Below are 22,093 nucleotides of genomic sequence, written 5' to 3' on the forward strand. Positions count from 1 at the left end.
ACTGTGTCCTTTTCACAGAAGCGCACGTTGAGATCTGGACAGCTTATCTTCAAAAGAAACAACCCAGTGAGTGTTTCATTTTCTGAATCGCTGTGATGTTACTCAAACGCAGTTTTGTATAAATAAACATGTTAATTTATCCTCTGAGAGACAAAAAAAGCACAAACATGTTCATGAATAAATCTGAAATAACCGACAATCTACAGGTGGTGGGTAATTAAAGGAAAGTCGAGAGAAGTTCTGTATGACACACACACACACACACACACACACACACACACACACACACACTTACACACTTTTTTATAACATGGACATCTAAATCACCTCAACTGGCATCTGAAATACAAAGGTATCTCTTTGGGACTCATCTTCTCATGCACAGTTTGCGTTAAGGTCTGTGCTTATGATGGCCCGTCGAAAGGCCTGCAAACAAACCACCGAGACCTGCGTACATTTAAAAGTGAGGTGTACGATGGTAGTTGAGCTGTTGGGTCTCACGTTGCCATGTATGGTTCAGAAGCCATCTCCACAGGGATAGACACTGCACCAGTTGTGTGCAGAGTTGCTAGGTACAAACCTCCCATGGCCCAGGCTTGGCCATTACCATACATGGATGCGGTGGAGTAAGGAGCACAAGCAGGGGGCTTCTGGGTAGTGGAGTCACACCTCTTTCAGGTCACCGTTCATGTGTTGGAACCCAAAGGACCTCTTTCCATCTCGAAAAGCTGCATTTTCTGGCAATGGCCCGGGTCCCTTCATGTTGTGAGAAGGCACAGTTCAGACATGGTTACAAGGTACCATTTCAATGATGCATCATTCTCCTCTCGTGGTGAGGACTGTCTTACAACTTCCTTCTGCTCGCTAGGCTTGGAAAGGGCCACAAAACAAGGGTTTCTTCAAAGGGTGGTGCCAGATTCCCACGGAAGGGTCAGAGAGACTCGGTGACTCCACACATCGGTTTGTCCACATCCCCCATCTACACACACACCAATCCATGTGTGTGTATATGTGTGTCTTACAAATGTCCAGATTGAGAAAGAGGTGCTTTATTCACATATTACAACCTGATTGCTTTCAACCTGCCCTTTGTGAGCTCATTTACATCTTTGCTCATTTAGATTGGTGTAAAGGACACTACTGCCTCCTCCATTGCTCAAGAACCCTTGTTAAAGCTCCTTTATTTCCTATTTTATAGGATTTGGAAACTAATTCTCTGTATAAATCATACATAAACCTGTATTACTGTGCTTTTCTGCGCTCGTCTTTTCTGCAAGTCAACCGAGACATAATTAGACACTTTATTCTGACATTATAGGTACTCGAAGAAATAAGAGCGGACCCAACAGAGCACCTTTGCTGCCCTAATTTGTCTGTCCGCTGCTTCGGAGTCACTCCAGTCACACGACTGCCAAAGTTATAAGACGCACGAAAAATCACGGCAACGATACTTTGCTCCTGTAGACAAGACAGATTCTGTGGACTCAAACAAATCTCCTTTCTCAGTGTTACTAAGGAAAGTCATTCGATGTCATCTCTTCTGATATTCTCAAAGATATTATGTTTGTACTGCGCCGAGCAACAATTCCTTATTTATAATTCATTCAAGCTGCTCTAATGGAGACATTTACTAATGCAGGAAAAAAAAAACAACACAATATTCGGCACGATCCTCATCGGAGAGAGAGAGTCCACGGAACACGCAGGCGATTGCATGTAGCAGGGCTGATATTTCATTTTCACTCGAGCCCTCAGAGATAGCTATAGGAGAGGCGGAATACATACATCATAAATAAATGATGAGAGGAGAGAGCAAAGTTAGATCAACTTGCATTTTCGGAAAGACAATGACAAGAGCGTTCCCTTTTTTCGTTGTAGTGTAACATTTTATACTTTTAAAACTCTTGTATGTTTGTGATCCTGGCTACATGTTGAGAACTATGTCTATTAGTCTTTATTCCGGCTACTGTTTCACATCATTGTAAGGTTACAAAACCCCAAAAATAACCACTTTGCCCTCAGCCGCAGAGGCGAAGAGGGAGTTTCTTACCTTAAATAAAAGGCCGACGGGTTACAGGATTTGAGAAATTAAAAAAATAACCTTTGATGGCATGTATGAAAACCCCCAAGCCTCGAGCCCTGCACATGCCTCAGGATGAAACGCAGCACATCTACATCCTCCGCTGCTTTCCGAGATTCCGAAACGAGAACAAAACCCACACAGACAAATGAGCAGGGCTGCATCGGCTCTGAGGGAGGTAGATGGACTACGCTGAACTACGTCGGACTATCTTGACGCAGGTGGAGGAGTCACAGGAGCGATTATGCGCTGTGTACAAGGAGCGAAGCTGACCGTCCCTGCTGCTTGAGGCGCTTTGGGGTATCGCTAAGCAGGCCTGTCCACTCCCTGCCGATGGACCATTGTGCTCTTGTTTTAGGACAAGGCAGATGCTGCCTGCAATCAGATCTTCGTCACAGAACCACCGATCGTGTGACTGAGCTCCGTCCTCATGAGGCAGCAAGATGCACACTCCCGCTCCTGGGATCAAGTGCAACGCAAGACGCCCGCTGACAATGTGCGTTTCCATGACGAAAAACAACAAACGGAAGAGCAGTTTTTCCCTTTTCTTCACTCACGCAACAGCTTTTGTTTATCGGGCCTCAAAATTAAGCTGCAGTTCCAAACACACGCCTGCGCTGCCTTGTTTGTATGTGTTTGTGCAGTTTCTGTGGAAATGCGATGTTCACCTGTCCCCTCCACTGTGGAAGGACGATGGGCAACAGGTGAACTGCCTCAAGGCTTTGTATTCCTCAGTCGGTAATTCCTTCAAGTGCATGCTGCTGAATATGCCCACCTGAACGTGGGACACCTGCAGATGCTCTGCTGCTGGACCCCCGGTGGAAGGTTGCCGGAGAACTTCCTCCATGGGGACACTGCACCGATCCGAGCCATTGTGTTCGTAGAGAACATCTATAATTGGAAATTAGCACTCGGGCACTTTGGCATGTCGCTTCCTCAAGTAAAAAGCCATTCTATTTTCCAGGAACAATAAAGTGGTGAATTGAACAGCTGCACAATTGTTCTGAATTGTGAACAATTTCTACCAGTTCCTCACCAGATAAAGAAGAGCCTGGGTGAGAGATAAAAGGTGCTTTTTGTGTTGGAGCTGTTCGTTCAAGGGAATCGATACGCAGGAGCGATATGATAATTGCGGAAGGGCTCCTTCCAGCTTGTCGTCGTTTCACATAATTGATCCTCGTTCCGAGATAAAACAGATGTATCTCCCCAGGAGGTTTCTACAGTGGCACCGGCACGGTTCCTCGGAGTCTGAGTCTGGTTGCGTGGCGCTATCTGATCGCCGGAGCCCCGTTGCAGAATGAATGGAGCCGTAGTGCATGACTCACCCCACGGTATCGGCTACGGGTCCTCATTAAAAGTGTCCCATTGCTTTAGCCGAAGAGATCACGAGTTCGGCCTCACTGCTTCACAGAGAGCTGTGGAGTCTGCAAAAACAATCACGGTGAATTTTACCGCACTGGAACACATGGCAACGGTGAAGCGCAAGCGGCCTTTTTTTCAAAACTGCCAACGCTGCCGTTTATTGCGATGAATAATTGAGATTACTAAGGCTGATCAAAGCATGTTTCTCCAGCGTCACGCCAGCATGGTACATGATCATGGTATCTGTTTCATTAGCTGTTGATGATTTTGACAACAAATTACATGCCGCATATTTGCGTTGGGCGGCTCATGTTGAGTCCATGTAGTGCCCATGTTGAGAGGCCTTGTGAACAAAACACAGTTTCAAAACTCAACTGGCGTCTGAGATCCCCTCGTACTCTTACACCATCGTACTTAGTGCCAATGTGCTTAGCAAGCACCTGTGTGCAGAGCAATTTACGCTGTTTTCCCCAGAGTAAAACTGTGTAAACAATTCATGGTAAGTAGTTCGCAGAAACCTACAAAAATTAAGAGTTCACAGGTTGTGGCCTGAGAATATCTCCACCACCACACACTGGTGATGGTCACAACACATCACAATAAACAGCAATCAAAGCCGGTGGATTGCAGTAGTTAGTCAAGGCAATAATTATCGAGTTATGCTAAACTAGTCCTGTGGACCGAACAAGTGACCGACGGACTCAACGAAATTCAGCATCGCGGTGTATCTACAAGCGCCAACATGCTCCTACCTCTAGTTCAGTTACCATCAGCAGACAAAAGAGAGAGTGACAAAAATTAATTTACACTAGAATTTATTTGAGCCCACAAACTGAACAAGTGCAGCACTCGAAAATGGCTGGAGTAAATGACTGCTATAAATTGTACCGAGCCTCATTAAATCTTGTGTGTGTTCTTCCTGTCAAAGCAGAGGCCTCCTCCAAACCCTCCTGGCTGGTCAGAGAGCCTGGCTCTCGGGACAATCAAAGCATATTGCAGAGGCCCTGGTAATTTATGGGCAACAAGGGATTTATTCTGGTTCTGGTCCTAGGAAGTGTTCAACTTCATAAATAAAAGCAAGCCCCTCTGATCAAGGAATGACTTAATGCAAACCTGAGAAGCTGGAGGAGCTGCAAGTGGTCAGATATCGATTTTGAAATGCAGCCGGTAAAACAAAAAACAAATCTCCCTAGACAAGCTAAAATATTTGTGCACGTGTATTTTCCCCACAGGAGGGTGAAGGAAGAACCGTATCGATCCACTGCCATGGGATATTTGACATATGTGCGGTGCATCTTCTCATGGATCAAGTGGCCATGTGCACTAAGTCAGACAGTAAAGGTTGGAGTCTTCATTAGCTAAATGTATTTTACACAAAACACACCTTGAGATCGGATGACCAAATTCCTCCTGTACCACCTGGAGAGCTAAGTCTCCTAGTACCTGCGGGCACTCGATCGTCGTCGGCATCCTAGCAATAATACTATGAAACTCCTATTAAACTGATAAAATCCAGAAAAGCCTGCCACTTTTTCATTTTTGCACCTCCGAATGCCACGTTTAAGTTAAAAAACATTAACAGATTCTCGCAGTATCGCTGCAAACACTCCAACGTGGCTTTTCTCAGAGCCATAAAGCCAACGAAGCTGTTGAAGGCACAGTTCTCCGAGAGTCAGCCAACCAGATCACACTAAAGTTCTCAAATACCACAGTCCTGGTGGCTCTGTGCTCTTCTGGAGGGCGATTTTGAGTTAATCACACTTCTGCATAATATCCTGGTAAAAAATGATCAGTAAAAAAAAAAGCCTTTTTCAATGCACTCTCACAACTGCATAATGTCCTGGAAAGAGCTGTCGTTTTTGGCTCTTCCTCCTTGCGGAAAATTACTATTGCAGCAACACATCGTCAGTAGGGTAAAACTAACCTGTCTCACGACGGACTAAAGTGGATGAACATTCCAGCACTCGATAAATTCTGCTTCACAATGATAGGAAGAGCCAACGTCGAGGATGGAAAAGCGACATCGCTATGAACACTTGGCTGCCACAAGCCAGTTACCCCTGAGGTAACTTTTCTGACACCTCCTGCTTGAAACCCAAAAAGCCAGACGGATCGTGAGGCAAAAAACAACGAGCGACTAGAAGATAAAAAACTCATTTGGAGGACATAACGCAGGATGTTCTTGAAAGCATTCAACAACGGAAGAATAGTCACGAGACCTTTGGACTGCCTGGGGACGGAAGATGGACATGTAGAGGAATGTTCCTCGGGGCTCGAGTTAAGGGTCTGAAATCATGGTAGTCTGCTGTGATCTGACTGACATGTGACGCCCAGACGCGGGGATGAGCAGTAGCGCAGATGTCTGTGGACATGAGCGTAGACGGGGGAGTTCTGCCACGGTCAAAATGGGGGAACATAGAAGGGCGGCGAGATTGACACCGTGAAGGCTGGCTTCATGCGGATGAGTCCTCGATGGATCCTCCGCAGTGTCGTGGACAGACTGAAGCGAAGCCCACCGAACCGCTCAGGTATGAACCTTGGTCGGGGACACAGTAACACGCAGTTCCAAGCAAGTGTCTGTGTTGACTAATCACTTTCACATAAGAATATCAATCCACTCGACACAGCGAAGGAGCGGCACAAAGCAAAAGGGCCGGCGGAAGGTCCCCCGATCTTAGCCGCCAATCCGGCGTGACTGAGGCCAGAGGGAGGTCCTTTGGAGCGTGACGGTCAACCCGAGGGTCCGTGCGCCGTGCTGACGGCGGCGCGCAACGCAGAGCGGGGGGGCTTTGATGCATGGGGTGGTCAAGCTGGAAGGGGGAGATAAACTCTCGTTCCCCGGGGAACTGGGCTCAGGCTGCCAATGGCACACGCTCATCGGCGCACGTCTCACACGGATGATGTGCTGGAGGAGCGCCGTGGGATGGGCTTTAATGAGGATAACTGGCACCGCAGCGAACTGGCACATGGGCCTCTGCTTGTGTGCGCGTGCAGGTGTGTGGGGAGTGTGATTTTTGGAGCGTTTGGCCGCGTTTTTGTGCAAAAGTACACTGTGCTTGTGCCGAATCAGACTTTATTTATGTACCTTTTTTATGCCGTTGTGCATACGTGAATGTATATGTGTACTCTGTGTGTGTGTGTCTGTATGCAGCGCACAAGAGTGTGTTCTTGTCCTTGCAGTTGCCCACTTCAGCGTAGCCACATGACCATCTGTGTTTCCAAGTGGGTTGGAGGAAGAGGACCGATGGCTACCTGCAGGCTCCGCTCTGGCACGCTTTACACTCCTTTCAATTAACAAGTAATTAAAAACGAGGGAGAGACGAGGCGTTTTAATTATCATTCAAATAACACCCTTGACGTAGTCGCTCGGCTCAGGGAGCGAAAACCAGGCAGCTCCGCAGATCTGCGGGACACGAACTTCTCATCTCCATTGCCGATGACCTCGACACCCTGTCTTCCGAGAACGTCCCTCGTGGACGACGGCGCATGTCAAACAGTCACTTAGAAGTTGAGAATCCGGCAGGAACGACAGGGAAAAAAGATTTAAATAAACCATTTTATGTTAATGTTTTTGTCTGAGGTCATCCTCATAATTGTTTCAAATATATATGCGTTCCTTCAGCCTGAGTGCGTGGCACCCCTGTGCACCACACGGACGCGGAAAAGAAAGGTACGAGGACGAGAGAAATTCACTGACCATAGGCAGGGCAGAAAAAACGAGAGCGACAAGCCCAACGGTCCTCTATTGCCCTTTGCATTGAGCCTTTGGTAAGGCGGGACTTGAACCTGCGACAGCCTGTCCGGAAGTTTCTCACACACTGGTCAAAGAGGCATGCGCCAAGGGTTCGGCAGGCTCGGTTGCTGCGGGAGACAGCAGGAGCAGGGGGGCGAAGGGCGGGTGGGGGGAGGGTGGGCGCTGGCAATCACGGGAGAGCGCTTTCACAGGTGATAAGTGAAGTCTGCTTGACAGGCTGTGGAAAGGAGGCCGGCGAAGGTTTAATAGAAAGGTCAGGCTCTTTCCACTATTGACAGGCCGGCGGACGGGAGCCCTTTGAGGGCTGGGTGAGGGGTGCGAGGGGCTGGGGGTGGGATTGATTTTGCTTTGAGTTCCCCCGACGACGGCAGCGGTGACAAAGAGTACATCACTGTCTCTTTTGCCAGCTCTAATCAATCCTATCTGCAGCCGGTGCCCGAGAGCGGCGGAAACGCGCCCGCCGAGACGGCTTCATTAGCGGGCGGGACGGCGAGTCGGCGGCGCGCCTCTAAATGCGAACCGTCGCGGCCGGTCAAATGCGGGCGAATCCCTGCTCCCTGAATGCGGAGGATAAAGTCAGTGGCAATTCTTCGCACGGGACTGGAAAGCGTCCCTGCGGGGCGTGACGGGGTGTGCTGCGTGGCAGTATGTTTCCCGGAAGAACCAAGAGCGCATCTGCAACGGCCGTGTGTCGCACTTCGGTCGAGATTCCTCCGTTCAACGCTTTCCGACGTTCCGCTGAACGCACAAAACCATCGTTTTTACTTCACTTCTAATTTAATTAGTTATCTACTGTTTTTAATACTGCCTCCATAAAGCCTCTTGCTGAATAGCGGCTTAAGCTGCCGCTGAGCCGCCGCGAGTCTTTGTGCACGCGATGATGGCTCTGGCAGCCCCGGCAGACCCGGCCACGTGCATCCGAAGCGCGGTACCTTAATGTGATTTACAGCACGGCTGCAGATGCGCCTGATGGTTACACTCAGGTTATTAATCACACATCACGCGGAAAACAGGCAGGCAAAGCGGAGCTTGGAGATTCAAGGGCAGCAAGACTGGCAGGTGATTGGCGCACACAGCCACACACACAGCCACACACACACACACACAAAGAAACAAACTGTATCTGCAAGTGAAAAATTGGTTTTGCTGTGTCTGTGACCCGGAATTAAGCTCGGCTAAAAAAGGCACAGGAAGCAGGTGTGACGAACGGAAGAAACGGATCATCGACACTTAATCCTGATCTCCGGCTTCATTAGGTCTCAAGTCCTCCTGCAGCACACAGGTGGTTAAGTGATGGATTTCTCGTCCGCCGTCATTTCCATTAGTGCTCCAGCCACCCTAGTCACTGCAGAAGATTTAGCGCAGCCCTTCGATCCCTGGTTACGAACGCACAATTTAAAAGGTCCAAAGTACAGTTCACTCTACTTAGTCCCGCAGGCACAACCGGAGACCTCGATGAAGACGCACACTTACACGCGCTCTTCCACGATTTCCGCACCGTCTTACCACAGTGCTCTTGGCTGCACCACAGTACATAAACCTGTTCTGTGCTGCGTGGCACATGATGACATATTAAAAGACCTTTTCTATGTTACGTTCTCTTTATTTTTTCCGATCTACTTCTCGTTGTGTTTGTTCGTTTAAAGTCGTGGCTTAAAGCCGCTCGCGTTTGCTGCTGAATCCTGGGAATCAGCCATTTGCCCGCATTTCCCAGCAATGCAAGTATTAATAAGAAAAGCAAGGAAAGCACACAGGGTGACCAAAGTGCAGAAAAACACTGATTTACCAGTTTCTCTCTGAGCACCAACCCTGGTGTATTGCAGCCCAAAGGTGATTGCGCCCACTACAGTCGTGCCTCACCAGGCACTTCCTGCTCAGATTCTCCTTCCGCTGCCTATTGGGTTTGGTCTGGGCTGCACGAGCGCTGGGTTCGAGCCCCAGGACCAGGGCATCTGCAAGGTGTTAAAATATGCAGAGCGGGTTTCATTTCGGGGGCACCGCACGACACGGCACATCCAGCTGAAGGAAGGCCTGCTCAAAGCTCATTATGGGGACTGCAGTGGGGGGCACGGCAGGGGTGCGAGGAGAGAGAGGGTGTCAGCGAACGGCTTGTCGGAGCCACAGGGGGCAAAGTGCTGCTGGCTGACTGGCGCTCGGTAGGAGCCGAGGGTTATGGGCGAAGGCGTCGGGCTGGAGCCACAGGGGGGCTTCGACCAGGTCAAATCGGGCTGCATCGGGTGAGGGGAAGGGATGGGGGGGGGCACGTACAGCACAACTTCACTACTGGTCTGAACGCCTAGGCCTGAACATGCGTTTCCCGCACATGGCGTCTCGCTCGCTTCAGGTTTCCTAGCCAGACAGATTCACTACGACCAAAAAGTGCGTGAGCAGCGCTGTGAACTTTGACACCAAGGTAATGACCTACGGAGTTTTTCCACTGCATTTTTACAATGTCATTTTAAAAGAAAAGTATTCTGCTGATAGGTGTAAACCGTGCAGAAGGTGTAAGGAAACCATCCAAGATGCCATGAAGCACCGAGCTGTGACTCGCCTTCAGCCGTCACTCTCCATATGGTGTCCTCTCACTGCTCTTCTCTACCCTGTTCTTACCGTGGGTGCAAACATGCAGCATACATGCAGGAAATAGCCTCTAATCACATTTACATACGGATAAAAATAAAGTTCCATTAGCATATTTATCGGAGCGAGTAAATATAATTCACTTCATGGTTATTCCATTTAATGAGGATTCCTTGCGAAGAGCCGATCCAATAATCCCTCCTCCGATATGAAGCCCACCTCAAACTCTTGCTCACACGTCTCGCCTTTGCATTGCATTTTGGAGCTTTCGCTGCTTCTCCTCAATGAGAAATATTGTCCCGTCAATCTGCCTCCACCGGCACTCTTAGGTAATGAGAGCCGTCGTGCATAATCCGCCTGGGGAGGAGGTGAGGAATAGATGGATGTCGTGCCGAACGGACCTGTCTGAGGGAGGTGAGAGCGGAAAAGCTCCGGGTTCGGGGCCCTCGTCCAGGCTCCCTGAGCAAACCATTGACGTATTTTGTGCTGCTGTTTTCCCCAAACGCCTCATGCGTCCTCCTCTTTAATTCTGCAGCTCATGGCTCTAATAGCACATTTCACTTTTATAGCACGTCCAGGGACCACCGTTGCAAATAACTGAGAATATAATCTCTAAAACAGCTCTTATATTTGAACCAGGCAGCATGTCGATTTTTCACTGCGCTGAAATGAACAAAGCAGAAAAACAGCCGAGATGACACAGGCCGCACGCGAAGCACGATCGTACACCATTCTTTGAGTAAGTGGAATTAAATGACAACAGTAACCCACGGCTTTACTGAAATAAAGTCAGAAGGATGTGAAAACAGTGTAATTGCGGCCCACCGGTGTGAATCACACGCGAGGTGGTAAAAAAGCAGCGTGTCTCTGCACAGCGCCACACTCCTCCAGGGGCCGGCGTCTACGTGACCTCCAGCTCACCGATGTCTTCGCACGCAGTCCGGGGTGCGCATGCTGCCACACTTGCCAGAACTCACTCTGTTTTACTCTAAACAAAGGGATCCAAAGAATACGGGAAACCGACTTGTACCGGGGACATTCGGAGAAGAAGCTCTTTGTCTGTGCTGGAAAAGCCACAGCGCGGTAGAGAAGTGACCGAGCAGTAATGCAGGACAAAGCACAGCTCTACTGGTGAACGGGAACATCGTCATGGTACTTTTACCATCTAGCAGAGTAACTGAAGGAAGAACCGCTGAGCATCACCTGCTATGAACCGCAGTCTTAAGGCACTAAGGAGAGATGAAGCCGAGGTTCTGTTCGGCTGCACGCAACGGTCTCTCCGGCGTGAGGCACGACGGGCACGAGACGTTTCAATACCCCCCAGGTACCGAATGTGCCGATTGTGTCCACAGGGGGTCACTTTCAACCAAACGGAGAAGTTCTCAGATGCCCCCGCAGCCCTGCTGTCCACTGCAGCTGTGGCCCAGGTGACCCACTGACTCCTCGTTTAAAAATAGAGCACAAGATCCACAAGCCTTCTAGGAAAGGCAGCCAGAGGCTCTGGCACCACATGCCGAAAAAATGGAACACACACAGACACGCGCGCTTCGGAACAAACTGCGACAGCTGTGACCATCTGGCGGCCCGTGCTGACAAGGCACTGCCGACGCGGGGTGCGCACCTCCGCACCTCTCTCTCGCGCTCCGGCACCAGGTTCCGACCGCTTCCTTAGCGCCCGGTAGTTCTTCACTAGCGCTCGGCTCACGGTGCTTCCCGACCTCCCGCGAAACGGCAGTGAGGCCACGCGGTGCCCTGCGATCCCCTTCCCAGAATTCCCAAAATGCATGGAGCTGGTCTGCAGCCAAGTTTGGGAGAAGGGGTTTCGGAGAAAGACCGGTCGCTAATCACAACGCAGTACAAAAGTGATGCGTTTTACAACAGCTCTGGCAGGTCGGGTTTAGCGGGGAGGGGGTCGAGGGCCCGTGGATCGGTCGAGCGCTGCCGCTCATTGACCGACACGCTCCGGCGCGCGCTCCCACCCCAAGCGTAACATGGCAGGACGGTGTTCCGCAGGAGGCCACGGGGGAGCGAGCCCAATGCTGGATCACGGAGCACCTCGAGCGGCACAGGTGAGAAGCATCTAAAAGGAGTGGGGAGGAGGCCGTGCGACCCTCTCCCCCTCCCTCTCCCCCTCCCCCTCACTCCACCTGCCAAGCATCGCCCCCGCAGTGCAGAAGGGAATAAATGGCCCGTGTTTCAGACACAAAGCAAGCCGTTGAGCTGAGGAGGAGGGGGAGGGAGGGGGCACGGACACCTACCTCGGTCGCTGAAGTCGTCCACCAGGATGATCTCGGCAACGAGGCGGTCGGGGGTGCGGTTGGCGATGCTGTGTATGGTCCTCAGCAGGGAGGACCAGCCCTCGTTGTGGAAGGGAATGATGATGCTGGTGTTGGGCAGCTTCTCCAGGTAGAGCTTGTGCCTGCAGCTGAGGACAAGGAGGAGGACAGTTGGACCGGAGCAGCGAGGGAGTCGCAGCTGGAGGAAGGAGATGCCTTCACGGCGGCGTGTGAAAGACGACTAGGTGCGATACGTGCGCTCGGGAGAGAACGGCTGCGCTACAGGTTAATGGGGAAAGGGTTATGAGTATGAACAACGGACTGAATATACAGAACGCATTTGCAGGGTGATGATTTATGATGGTCGTGCAGTGTGCTGCCCTGCCCCCTTTGTCCTTTGAAGGGACAGCCTGCTGCCAAACATGTCACGGCATCTTCCCGCGTGCCAGCGGAGCCACCCTGTTCATCACGCTGCACACGGAGCCCTAACATATGTCAGTCGTCAGCGTTCGAAGCACCAGTGCACCTTTTGCACTCACGGTAAATCACGGTAAAAACACGTGCGTGTTAATTGCGCTGTGACGCCAATGAAAATGGACGACAATGACGAGGAGCTCACAGCCTCACCTGACTTTACATTGTTCGCCTCGATGACAAATTTGACAGGTCGTCCTAATTTATCGCTCTCTTTAGAACAATTATTTTTTGAAAGCCTTCCTGTATTTATGTTTTATTTACAGAAGAAAATAAAGGTAAAAAAAGGCACAGTTACCACATCCGTGTGTGTGTGTGTGTGTGCGTGTGTTCTTCTGAGCTGGAGGTTCGCCAGGCCGTAAAAGAGATGTCGGACCCACACATTCTCCTGCAGCATAATTCACCAGCGGGAAACAGACGAGAGGAAAAATAGACGTCCATTTGCATAGTAATTGTGTGACGGTGTCAAACAGGCTCGTGCGCCACGGAGCCACGGCACGCCGGTGCCACGTCAAGTTTTGCGCTCAAAAAGGGGCAGCTGGTAGCGTAGTGGTCAGTGTTGCTGTCTTTGGGCCTAAAGGTCACAGGTTCAAATCCCACCTCTGGCTGTAGGACCCTTTAGTAAGGTACTAATCTACTCCAGTAAAATTACACTATATAAATGGTAAATAACTGTAGTTACATTAACAGAGTAATGTAAAGGAGTAAATGCTCAGCTCTAAGTAATAAAGGCCAGGATTTGTTCTCAAATGATGTGTGGGCTATGCTAACACCTGAAGCAGCTTGGTGATCCACTGAACACCCCCCCAGTGTTTACTCCTACACTCTCACCACCCTTTGGCCAGGTGCTGGAAAAGAAAGTAATGAAAGGTGATGCCCTGAAGAGGAGCTATGTGACAGTGTTAAGTCAGTGTTTCTCTTACCTGTGCTTGTACCATGTGGGTGGGGGTGTGTGTCTTGTGGCACTGTTGCAGTAACATCATTGGTCTGTGCTAAAGCAGACTTATGGTGGCTCTAATTGTCCACATTAGCAGTAAAGAGCAGTGCAGAGTACCATGGAGCAGTGTACAGAACAGGGTATACTCAAAGTACCTGTCTCACAACAGAGTGCAGTGAACAGTGTCTGCAGCAGAACACTGTTTGACACAGAACCAACCCCACACTCCCATCAGTCTGCTCTTTCTAACACACCAGCTGTCTCAGAAAACATACAGGTATTACTCTGCTAGCCATGGTAAAAACCTTCCTTGTTATGGGGCACAGCAGGAAGCGCTGGTGCCTCACAGCTGAAGGGCTGTGGGTTCAAACACAGGTTCCAGTCCTGGAATGGAATGGGCTATGTCTTTGTGTGGATGCTCTGCCCATGTTTGTATGTGTTTCTCTGGATGCTTTGGTTTTCTGCCACAGTCCAAATACACGTTTCAGATTTTCTGTTGGCTTTAGATCGACAGCTCTGTGTGCGTGTGAGAGACTGACATTGAACGCAGCTTGGTGTAGTGTATCTCACACTGAAAGCCGCCTTCGTCAAAGGCATTGGACAAGTAGGAATTAATGGAAATAAGTACTCTAAATATTTTCAAAGATCCAACCAAAGGGCCTTCTGTGTGGCGCTACGGTGCCGGGGAGAGTCTTGTTTTTTGACTGTCGAACGCATGATCCGAGTCCCGTCTTGCATGTCTGGCTCCACGTGAAGTGAGCGCTACGAGTCTCCCCGGAGTTCTTTTTGTTACCGACAGCCTGGGAGAAAGAGGGCAAGCGTTTCCGCAGCGCCGCCGGTTGCTGTGACCCATGGAGTGAAGGCGTCCTCCTGCGAGGACCTCATGGCGTGCTGCTCTCAGCTCTCGCGCTCCACAGCTGTCTCGGGCCACAATAATTAGGCAGCAATCCGTGAAAGGGCCGCTTTATAATATCCCTAACCGTGAACACGCCTTCGTTTCTACAAAAAACACACGAACCCTTCGCTTTCCTCACTGCTGAACACACCTTGCTGCCAAGTGCAAGCTTGTATAGAAGACAACTTTACTTGCGCACTCTGTGTAGGACAAGTCCATCGCACCATCTCACCCAGATCTTCATCTGATCATTCTGCTCTGTGTGTGTTGCTGCATCTCAATTTGCCATCCATGTATACACACATCAGTGTCCTTATTTCTGTTTTGTCTTTTACATTTATTTATTTATCAGATGCTTTTCTCCAAAGCAACTTCCAATTAACTCCATGTAGTGTTATCAGTCCACACACCTTATTCACTGCAGTGACTTACACTGCTAGATACTCTACTTACACTGGGTCACTCATCCATACATCAGTGGAACACACTCTCTCTTTGTCACTCACACACTATGGGTGAACCTGAACAGCATGTCTTTGGAGGGTGGGAGGAAACCCACAGAGACATGAAGAGAACATGTAAACTCCACACAGACTGAGCGGAGATCAAACCCACATCCTCTCGCACCACCAAGGCACTGAGACAGCAGTACTACTCGCTGTGCCATTGTGCCACACACGGAAGCGAGTGTTTTGTGTGTTTCGGTTCATGTGGTCTGGGCTTTGTGCGTGTGTGTTTTTTCGTGTGTGAACTCACAGGGGGTGGCGGATGTCCGGCAGCGAGCGGTCCAAGGCGATGTTGTTGCTCACGTAGATGTTGAAGCCGTTCTCCTTGTACACGGAGTCGTCGCACTCGTCTTCGGCCAGCGGGTACGGCTTGCCCCGCTCGCCCTTGCCTGCCGGGGGACACGATGCTGTTACGCACACACACCTTCCCTGGGGGGACAGACAGGTCAGAGTGGCGACACCACAAAAGGGCGAAGGAGTGAAACTGAGGAGTTTCGGAGCGAGCGTCCCCTGCTGGTGAGGGCTGCTCGCTCTGGGAACCCGTCGTCCCTCAGCTACCAGCCCACCGTAAATCCTCCCCCCGGGGGTCCGGGAACTCGCAGCCAGCGAGAGCTGAGCAGCGGTTTTCCATGCGACGGGCGGGTCATGACATCTACAGCTCGAAGCTCATGGTGGGCGCCATCACCTTGGCGTTCAGGGCCCTACAAACGCGACTGAGCGTCCGACGAAATGCACCGTTTTCCCCTTGTCCACTTTAATTAGCTCGGCAAATGCGGCAGGCGCCGAAAAGAGCAACGGAACGGGAGCAGATCTTTGTTTTCGTCACCCATTTGTTGCCAAATAATAAATGCTGCAGTGAATTAGAGGCGCGTTGGAGAGAAACACACGGCGCGGCGTCGCAATAAAAATAACCGTCCTGCTACGCAGCTCGCAATGCACTTATCAGCGCGAAAACAAACGCGCACCGTGACTGCGGTTATCCGTGGAAACAGGCCGTCCTTCACAAACGCACGGTTAATTCTCTGTGACAGCGTTTGTTGGAATCGCGCGACGATCCCCGTGAAAACCGTGACTTTCTAAACAGGGCGCCTCCTTTCTGGTACGGTTTAAAATGAAGCTGGAATATGACCAACGCCGAAGGACAACAGAGAGAGATACGGAGCAATAGCGCCAAATCCTTCCTTCTTTCCTTCCTTCTCCTCCACAGTGGAACAGCGAAAGGGTTACAGGAAGCAGCTACAGATCCTGGGCACAGCATGTGGATGGCAGAGGCACCGAGGGGTGCGGAGGGAACAGACGCACACTGACTTGTGTCACCTGTGAATAAAACGGGGCTTCCGCTTGTCGAGCCCTTGGAGGGCCCACGCAATGTGCGTGCTAACTGAACGATGTGCCAAAAATCTCCCTCTTCGGTTTTATTATCATTATCATCATTATTAGTATTATTATTATTAATAAGCAAGCTGATTAATTCCCCATGGCTCGTGCAGTGCGTTTCCTGTCTCCTTGCCAGTGACTCCGCCAAAGCTGTTTATTCCCACCCTACAGTAATTACCCAGCCCTGTGCTACTCCAGTGCAGGCAGGAAAAAAAGAATTAATACTGGGACAAACACAAGAACTAATAATAATACCAAATTATGATTGAGAAAATATTCAGGCACGGCGAGAGCACAACAGCTCATCTGCGGTTTGGATCTCGCGATGCGGTAACGCTTCCACTGCGGTGGCGATCAGGGGGTGACACACCACCCTCCTTTGCCTGCTGAGCTCCTGCAGCACTTTCACTCCAACCCTGATGTGATGGTGCCTTCACGGATGACTCTCATTTCACACACTATCGAGGTCTTACATTCTTTGCTCAGTTCTTCTGCTGAAGGTGTGCCCCTCTCACCTACCGATAGTGATATTGATTTCAGCGTATCAATGTACGTACATAGTTACACATGTAGCGTCGGTGCAAATTGGCCCTTGGCTCCTTTCCCTCCATTTCCACTTGAGCGACTGCCTGGCTAATGAGGTGCCGCTCGCACTGTGAACCGAGATGTGCCGAAAGATCCTTCACAATACGATGGGCTCAAATGTCACAGCGGTTCAGCCTAAAGGGCTCACATAGGAAGCTGACGGAAGTGGAGCTAAAGCAGGTTTCAAATGGAGTTGCTAAGGTAACCGGAGCGACACAGAGGCGGAGGATTCATACGGTAATCCGTACAGCATATACCATGTTTCCTCTGCACCCTGCGTTTCTATCTAAAACATATACCCCGAGTGTGCAGGAACCGGTTTCATTTTGGCCCAATAACAACTTCCTTAAACCTTTTTTCCGCCAGATGTATGGAGACTATTAGCCTGTCGCTGTCTGTCAGTGACCTTTCCTAATGAATGAGCACCTTAAATGAAATCCTAATAAATTATCATAATTTGGCTATGAATAAGTAATACTTGCCAGAAGTACCCCATAATAACGTATTTAAACTTTGCCTCCGTGTGCAGTTTTTCTCAGCTGCCTCTGTGCAAGCAATACCTCTGAAAGTAGATATTCCGTGTAAAAGGCTTACTAATAGACACTAAATTCAAATTGATCAGGAAAATCCTTAGAGGGCTCTTAGACGTGTAAAATTCACTGCTGTGGCAACTTTCCAGAACATCACACCACTGCAGAGGAATGTATAAAAGTAAAGGGTGTCATTGAAAAAGCACGGTGTTCTTTTAAAGTCGAATTTCCAAAGTGTCGGAAAGAGCCCGGCGCATTCCTGGCTGGCGTGTCACGCGATGTTTCGTTCGCAGCTGAGATGTCGTACCGATGCGCAGCTCGTCCCTGCGGATGCTCTCGTTGTCGTGCCAGTCCCGCCTCCGCAGGCCGTCGGTCCAGGTGTACAGGGGTCCGTCGCTTAGGCCCAAAGGATAGCCCTGGGAGAGAGAGGAGGGGGCAAACAGGGTTCCCGTCATCAGCGTGTCAAAAGGCACTGCTGTCATAATACTGAGGAAGGCATTTAATAATGCACTATGTGTCTATAAATAAGAGGTGGGCTTAAGTGGAGGTGCTGAGTACAGTCATATTATGGAGTACAAAAACACCTTTTCCCTAGGTGACGTTAACACTCCATACACGTACGCGCACGCGCACACACACACACACACCCCATAGCAACAGAGGCCTACACACGTATTGTAAACTCTCACACTATTTGGAGTCTTTAAAATGAATAAAGCACATTACGTATATGAAGATGGGAGTGGGAACAATCAAGGCCCACAGACATTCATTCCAAGAAAAATACTTTTCAATTTTCTAACCCACAGTGAGTCATGATCGTGCAAAAACTTTATGGCAAAGCTGCAGAAATGAGTGTCAGACCATCATCAAGTAACTCTGACAACTTAATCCTCTTCATCCCAGGTACTGGTGTCTTTGGCTTCATTCAAACTGGCTGCTACATCAAAATCGTCTGATCGCAACAAAACAACTTCACTCGCGACTGTTCACTATACCGAAAACACCAATAAACCAGTCACTTTGTTTTCACCCTGTGGACTCTGGTCGTTCTTTCATCTTGGGATATATTTACACTGCCTCCTAAATACACGGACTTCGACAATCGTTTTCCAATTTATTCCAGCGTTAATTAACTACGGGGTGCCGATGACAAATATTCCTTAAGAAGTGGACATTGATCGCTCTTCCCTCTGTGTCTTCATATGTCTCCATCAATTGTTTTATAGTCACATCATTTTTAATTTTAAAGAACTCTGGTTGACCTCAGATGGCCTCGGAACCGTCCTGTACAGTCAAATACAGATGATTTTCTGTAACCAAGTCGAGTGTAAATACTGTCACATGTATTCATGCCGGAGTAATGAATTCATGTGGAAATTCCCAATGGAAACACTCATGTGTAACAGCGTAAACTAACACACTGACAGACACCTGGAGGGAAACAGAGTCCTTTCTTCAAGCCAGGTAACCAGAAGAGAGAATATTATACAATATACAGCAGTTCATATATTGTTACTGGACAGAGGAGAGGATATATTCACATACGATGAGGGTCAAAACTTTGGAGCTACTTTTCTATAGTTGAAGTAAATCTTTCAAATCTTAAAAAAGAAAAGTACTGCAGACTTATCCAAGCAGACTTCGTAAAACCAAGAAGCTCCCAGGACTTGAACAAGCCACTGTATGACCACGTGTCCTCCAAAGACACTCAAAAACATTAAAAACGACTTCAACCCTCAAAAATATTAAAACAAACAACATAAATTCACAAAATCAATCGAGACAGATGACAAAACACCCAATGATGAAAGTACTTTTATTCAGGCACAACCTCTACATCTAGATGCAACACATAAGGTTGTTGCCTCTGTAACTGCCTTCTAACGGCTTGAGAGCCACTAGAAAGGCACCACGGACCACCACTGGGCTGCAGACCTCATTTTGTGAACCACTGCTACAGAGTACGATAATTATAGCAATAATCCAATTAGCCTGCAGGCTTTCACGGCATTATGTGCTTCCACATTTGCCATGTTTGAGCATCCATGGTGAACCCTGCGTACAAACCATCTGTCTGTCAGGTGGGGGTTTGTACGCATTCGCAGAGTCTTTTTTCACTGGCGTGAGGGGAGGACAAACACAATAATCAACAGCAATTTGGTATGTGGATCCGGTGCAGGCCGTGCCTTGAGCAGGGCAGGAAAAGCTGGTGTATGAAGCGTAATGACCATTCGACTCGAGTCAAGCGCAGGGAGAAGTGGGAGGTTCACCGGGACAAGCACACTGCATTTGGACAAATGAAACACCATGTTGAGCAGAACCCCAAAAATATCCCCTAATGGGTCTAGTGTGAGCAAGGTGTGCCATAATGCAGACAAAGTGTTCGGAGGCCAGAGAGAGATGGTGTCTTTGAGCCCTTTAGGTTCCCCAGCTTGCTTTACCAGACAGCACCTTTCCTGTGCTGAGTTCTTACAGGCAGAATTGATGGGGGCCTGGTCAACAGTAGGGTGGTCTTCTCCAACAGGCACCACTGCAGGGCACTACAGGACATCTCATGTTGAATTAGGCTATGGCTCTGACCTTTTCCACCCAAGAGTCCCAGGTTGACAGACGGATCGGTGTGGCGTCTGCAGTAATGCGGTCATTGTACCGGTCTGTTGTGGTGAAGAAGGAGCTGAGTCATAAGGTGAAGCTCTCAATTTACTGGTCGATCTACGTTCCTACCCTCACCTATGATCATGAACTTTGGATCATGACCGAAAGAATGAGAGGATTCTTTCCGGATACAAGCGGCAGAAATGAGTTTCCTCCGCGGAGTGGCTGGGCGCACCCTTAGGGATAGGGTGAAGAGCACAGTCACCCGGGAGGAGCTCGGAGTAGAGCCGCTGCTCCTCCGCATCGAGAGGAGCCAGTTGAGGTGGCTCGGACACCTGTTCCGGATGCCTCCTGGACGCCTCCCTGGGGAGGTGTTCCGGGCATGTCCCACTGGGAGGAGGCCTCGGGGCAGACCCAGGACACGTTGGAGAGACTATGTCTCTCAGTAGGCCTGGGAACGCCTTGGGGTTCCCCCAGAGGAGCTGGAGGAGGTGTGCGGAGAGAGGGAAGTCTGGGGGGCTCTGCTTGGACTACTGCCCCCGCGACCCGGTCCCGGATAAGCGGAGGAAGATGGATGGATGGATGGAGTCCAAGGTGAAGCAGAACATATCCAGTATTTCAGGACATCTTCTTACAGACTTTTGAAGACAGGAAGCAAGAGCGACGGGAAAACAAAGCCGATACAGCATGGCAGTCCAGCCCAGCCAGGCACAAGACACTGCGAAGGTAAGGCAGGTAAGCAGGAGAACCAAAGATGTAGTTGGGACCGCTGAGCAGAACAGGTCCAATGCCACAGATGGCTTTGTTGTGAGAACTGGAAGAGCTGGTCTGTTGGGCTGTCTCATCGATGGGATCTTGAAATGAACTCAGTCCTCCTCTGACTTTTTGCTTTTCCTCCAGCATGTCATCTCAAGACCAGTCATAATGACCAATTCAAGGGATAAGTTACTTGATTTCTCTCTCTCTCTCTATCTCTCCTTCCCTCTCTATTTCCTTCCATCCCTCCCTCACTCCTGATGCAGTGCTTCTTCTGCAGGCCCAACTCTATATAAGTCTGGCAATGCAAAACCAAACAACTTCTGTTGGGATCCTCACTGGCAGTAGAGCAGCCCTTGAAAGAACCACAGGGACTCTTTGACATGCTCTTCTGCTCATGCACAAGCAAAATAATGAAAAATACATTTCCTAATCAAGAAGTAATATTGATCTTTAACACTTCTGTCCTTTGCACTATACCTCTGGTTGGTCCAATTAACTTCCCAGGGCAAACATTTTATTTACTTACATTATTTAGAAGGAGTCTGAGAGGAGGATGTGTTTCATCATTCCGTTATCAATAACCACCTGCCCAACGAAGGGCCACGGCAGCTTAGAGCCTATCCTGAAAATATCGGTATACCAGCCCATTGCAGAGGAAGCATAAAACCTTGTCAAAATCTCTGAAAATATGACTTGGGAAAGGAGTCCTGTTTGTGCCCAATGAAATACAACCCTCCTCCACAAAGACTGGATGCCTTTGAATTTTTTTTCTTCCATTTTAAATGGCAAAGCTAAAAAGTCAAGAAGTGTGCTGTCATGAGCAGATCTTCAACCTGTCCAAGTTCTGTTCCATTCCTACTGATACTGGTCCAACGAGATACAATTTCCAGTTGCCTCTATAATCAATACTATAAATATTGGACCTGTAAAAAGTAAACATGTAACTAGGTAGCATTTTTGCCAGTCAGAAATACTGAAATAGAGCAATAATAGCAAAATCAGCTAAATATGAAAGCAGAATTATGAAAAAAATTGAAAAAAAAGTGCCCCACCTAAAGCTGACTGTCTCATTAACTATTTATTATAAATACTGATCACATGAATAAACACGAACATGACTTTGTATCATTCAAAACCTTTGGCTTCAGCGTTTGTAGGGCCTGGAGTTAAAAACAAACGGTGAGTTTGCTATGTGTTTGTACAAACCAGCGGTTTTCAGATCTTCATTCATTTACTCTTTTTGTTTCCTTGTGCAACATGCAGGGAATGTAATAAGTGTCATTTAAGAGAAAACTACTAATTCTTGTAATAAAAAATCCTGCTCTGTTCCCCCTAGTGCTCAACTCTGACTCATAAACATGGATAATAGAGTGATTCTGA

At 49.0% G+C, this 22,093-nt stretch overlaps 1 protein-coding gene across 1 annotated transcript in view; it reads right to left on the minus strand.

Moving 5' to 3' along the window:
• galntl6 (polypeptide N-acetylgalactosaminyltransferase like 6) overlaps positions 1–22,093 on the minus strand; it is a 113,645-nt gene that overhangs the window by 68,796 nt on the left and 22,756 nt on the right. The window contains exons 3-5 of the mRNA XM_018735934.2: positions 17,664–17,772; positions 15,115–15,253; positions 12,035–12,201 (exon numbers count right to left, since the gene is read on the minus strand). Of these exons, the coding sequence (XP_018591450.2) occupies positions 12,035–12,201; positions 15,115–15,253; positions 17,664–17,772 (415 nt within the window). The remainder of the gene's footprint in view (positions 1–12,034; positions 12,202–15,114; positions 15,254–17,663; positions 17,773–22,093) is intronic.

The sequence above is a fragment of the Scleropages formosus genome, chromosome 16 (assembly GCF_900964775.1).
Source record: "Scleropages formosus chromosome 16, fSclFor1.1, whole genome shotgun sequence".
NCBI lineage: Eukaryota > Metazoa > Chordata > Actinopteri > Osteoglossiformes > Osteoglossidae > Scleropages > Scleropages formosus.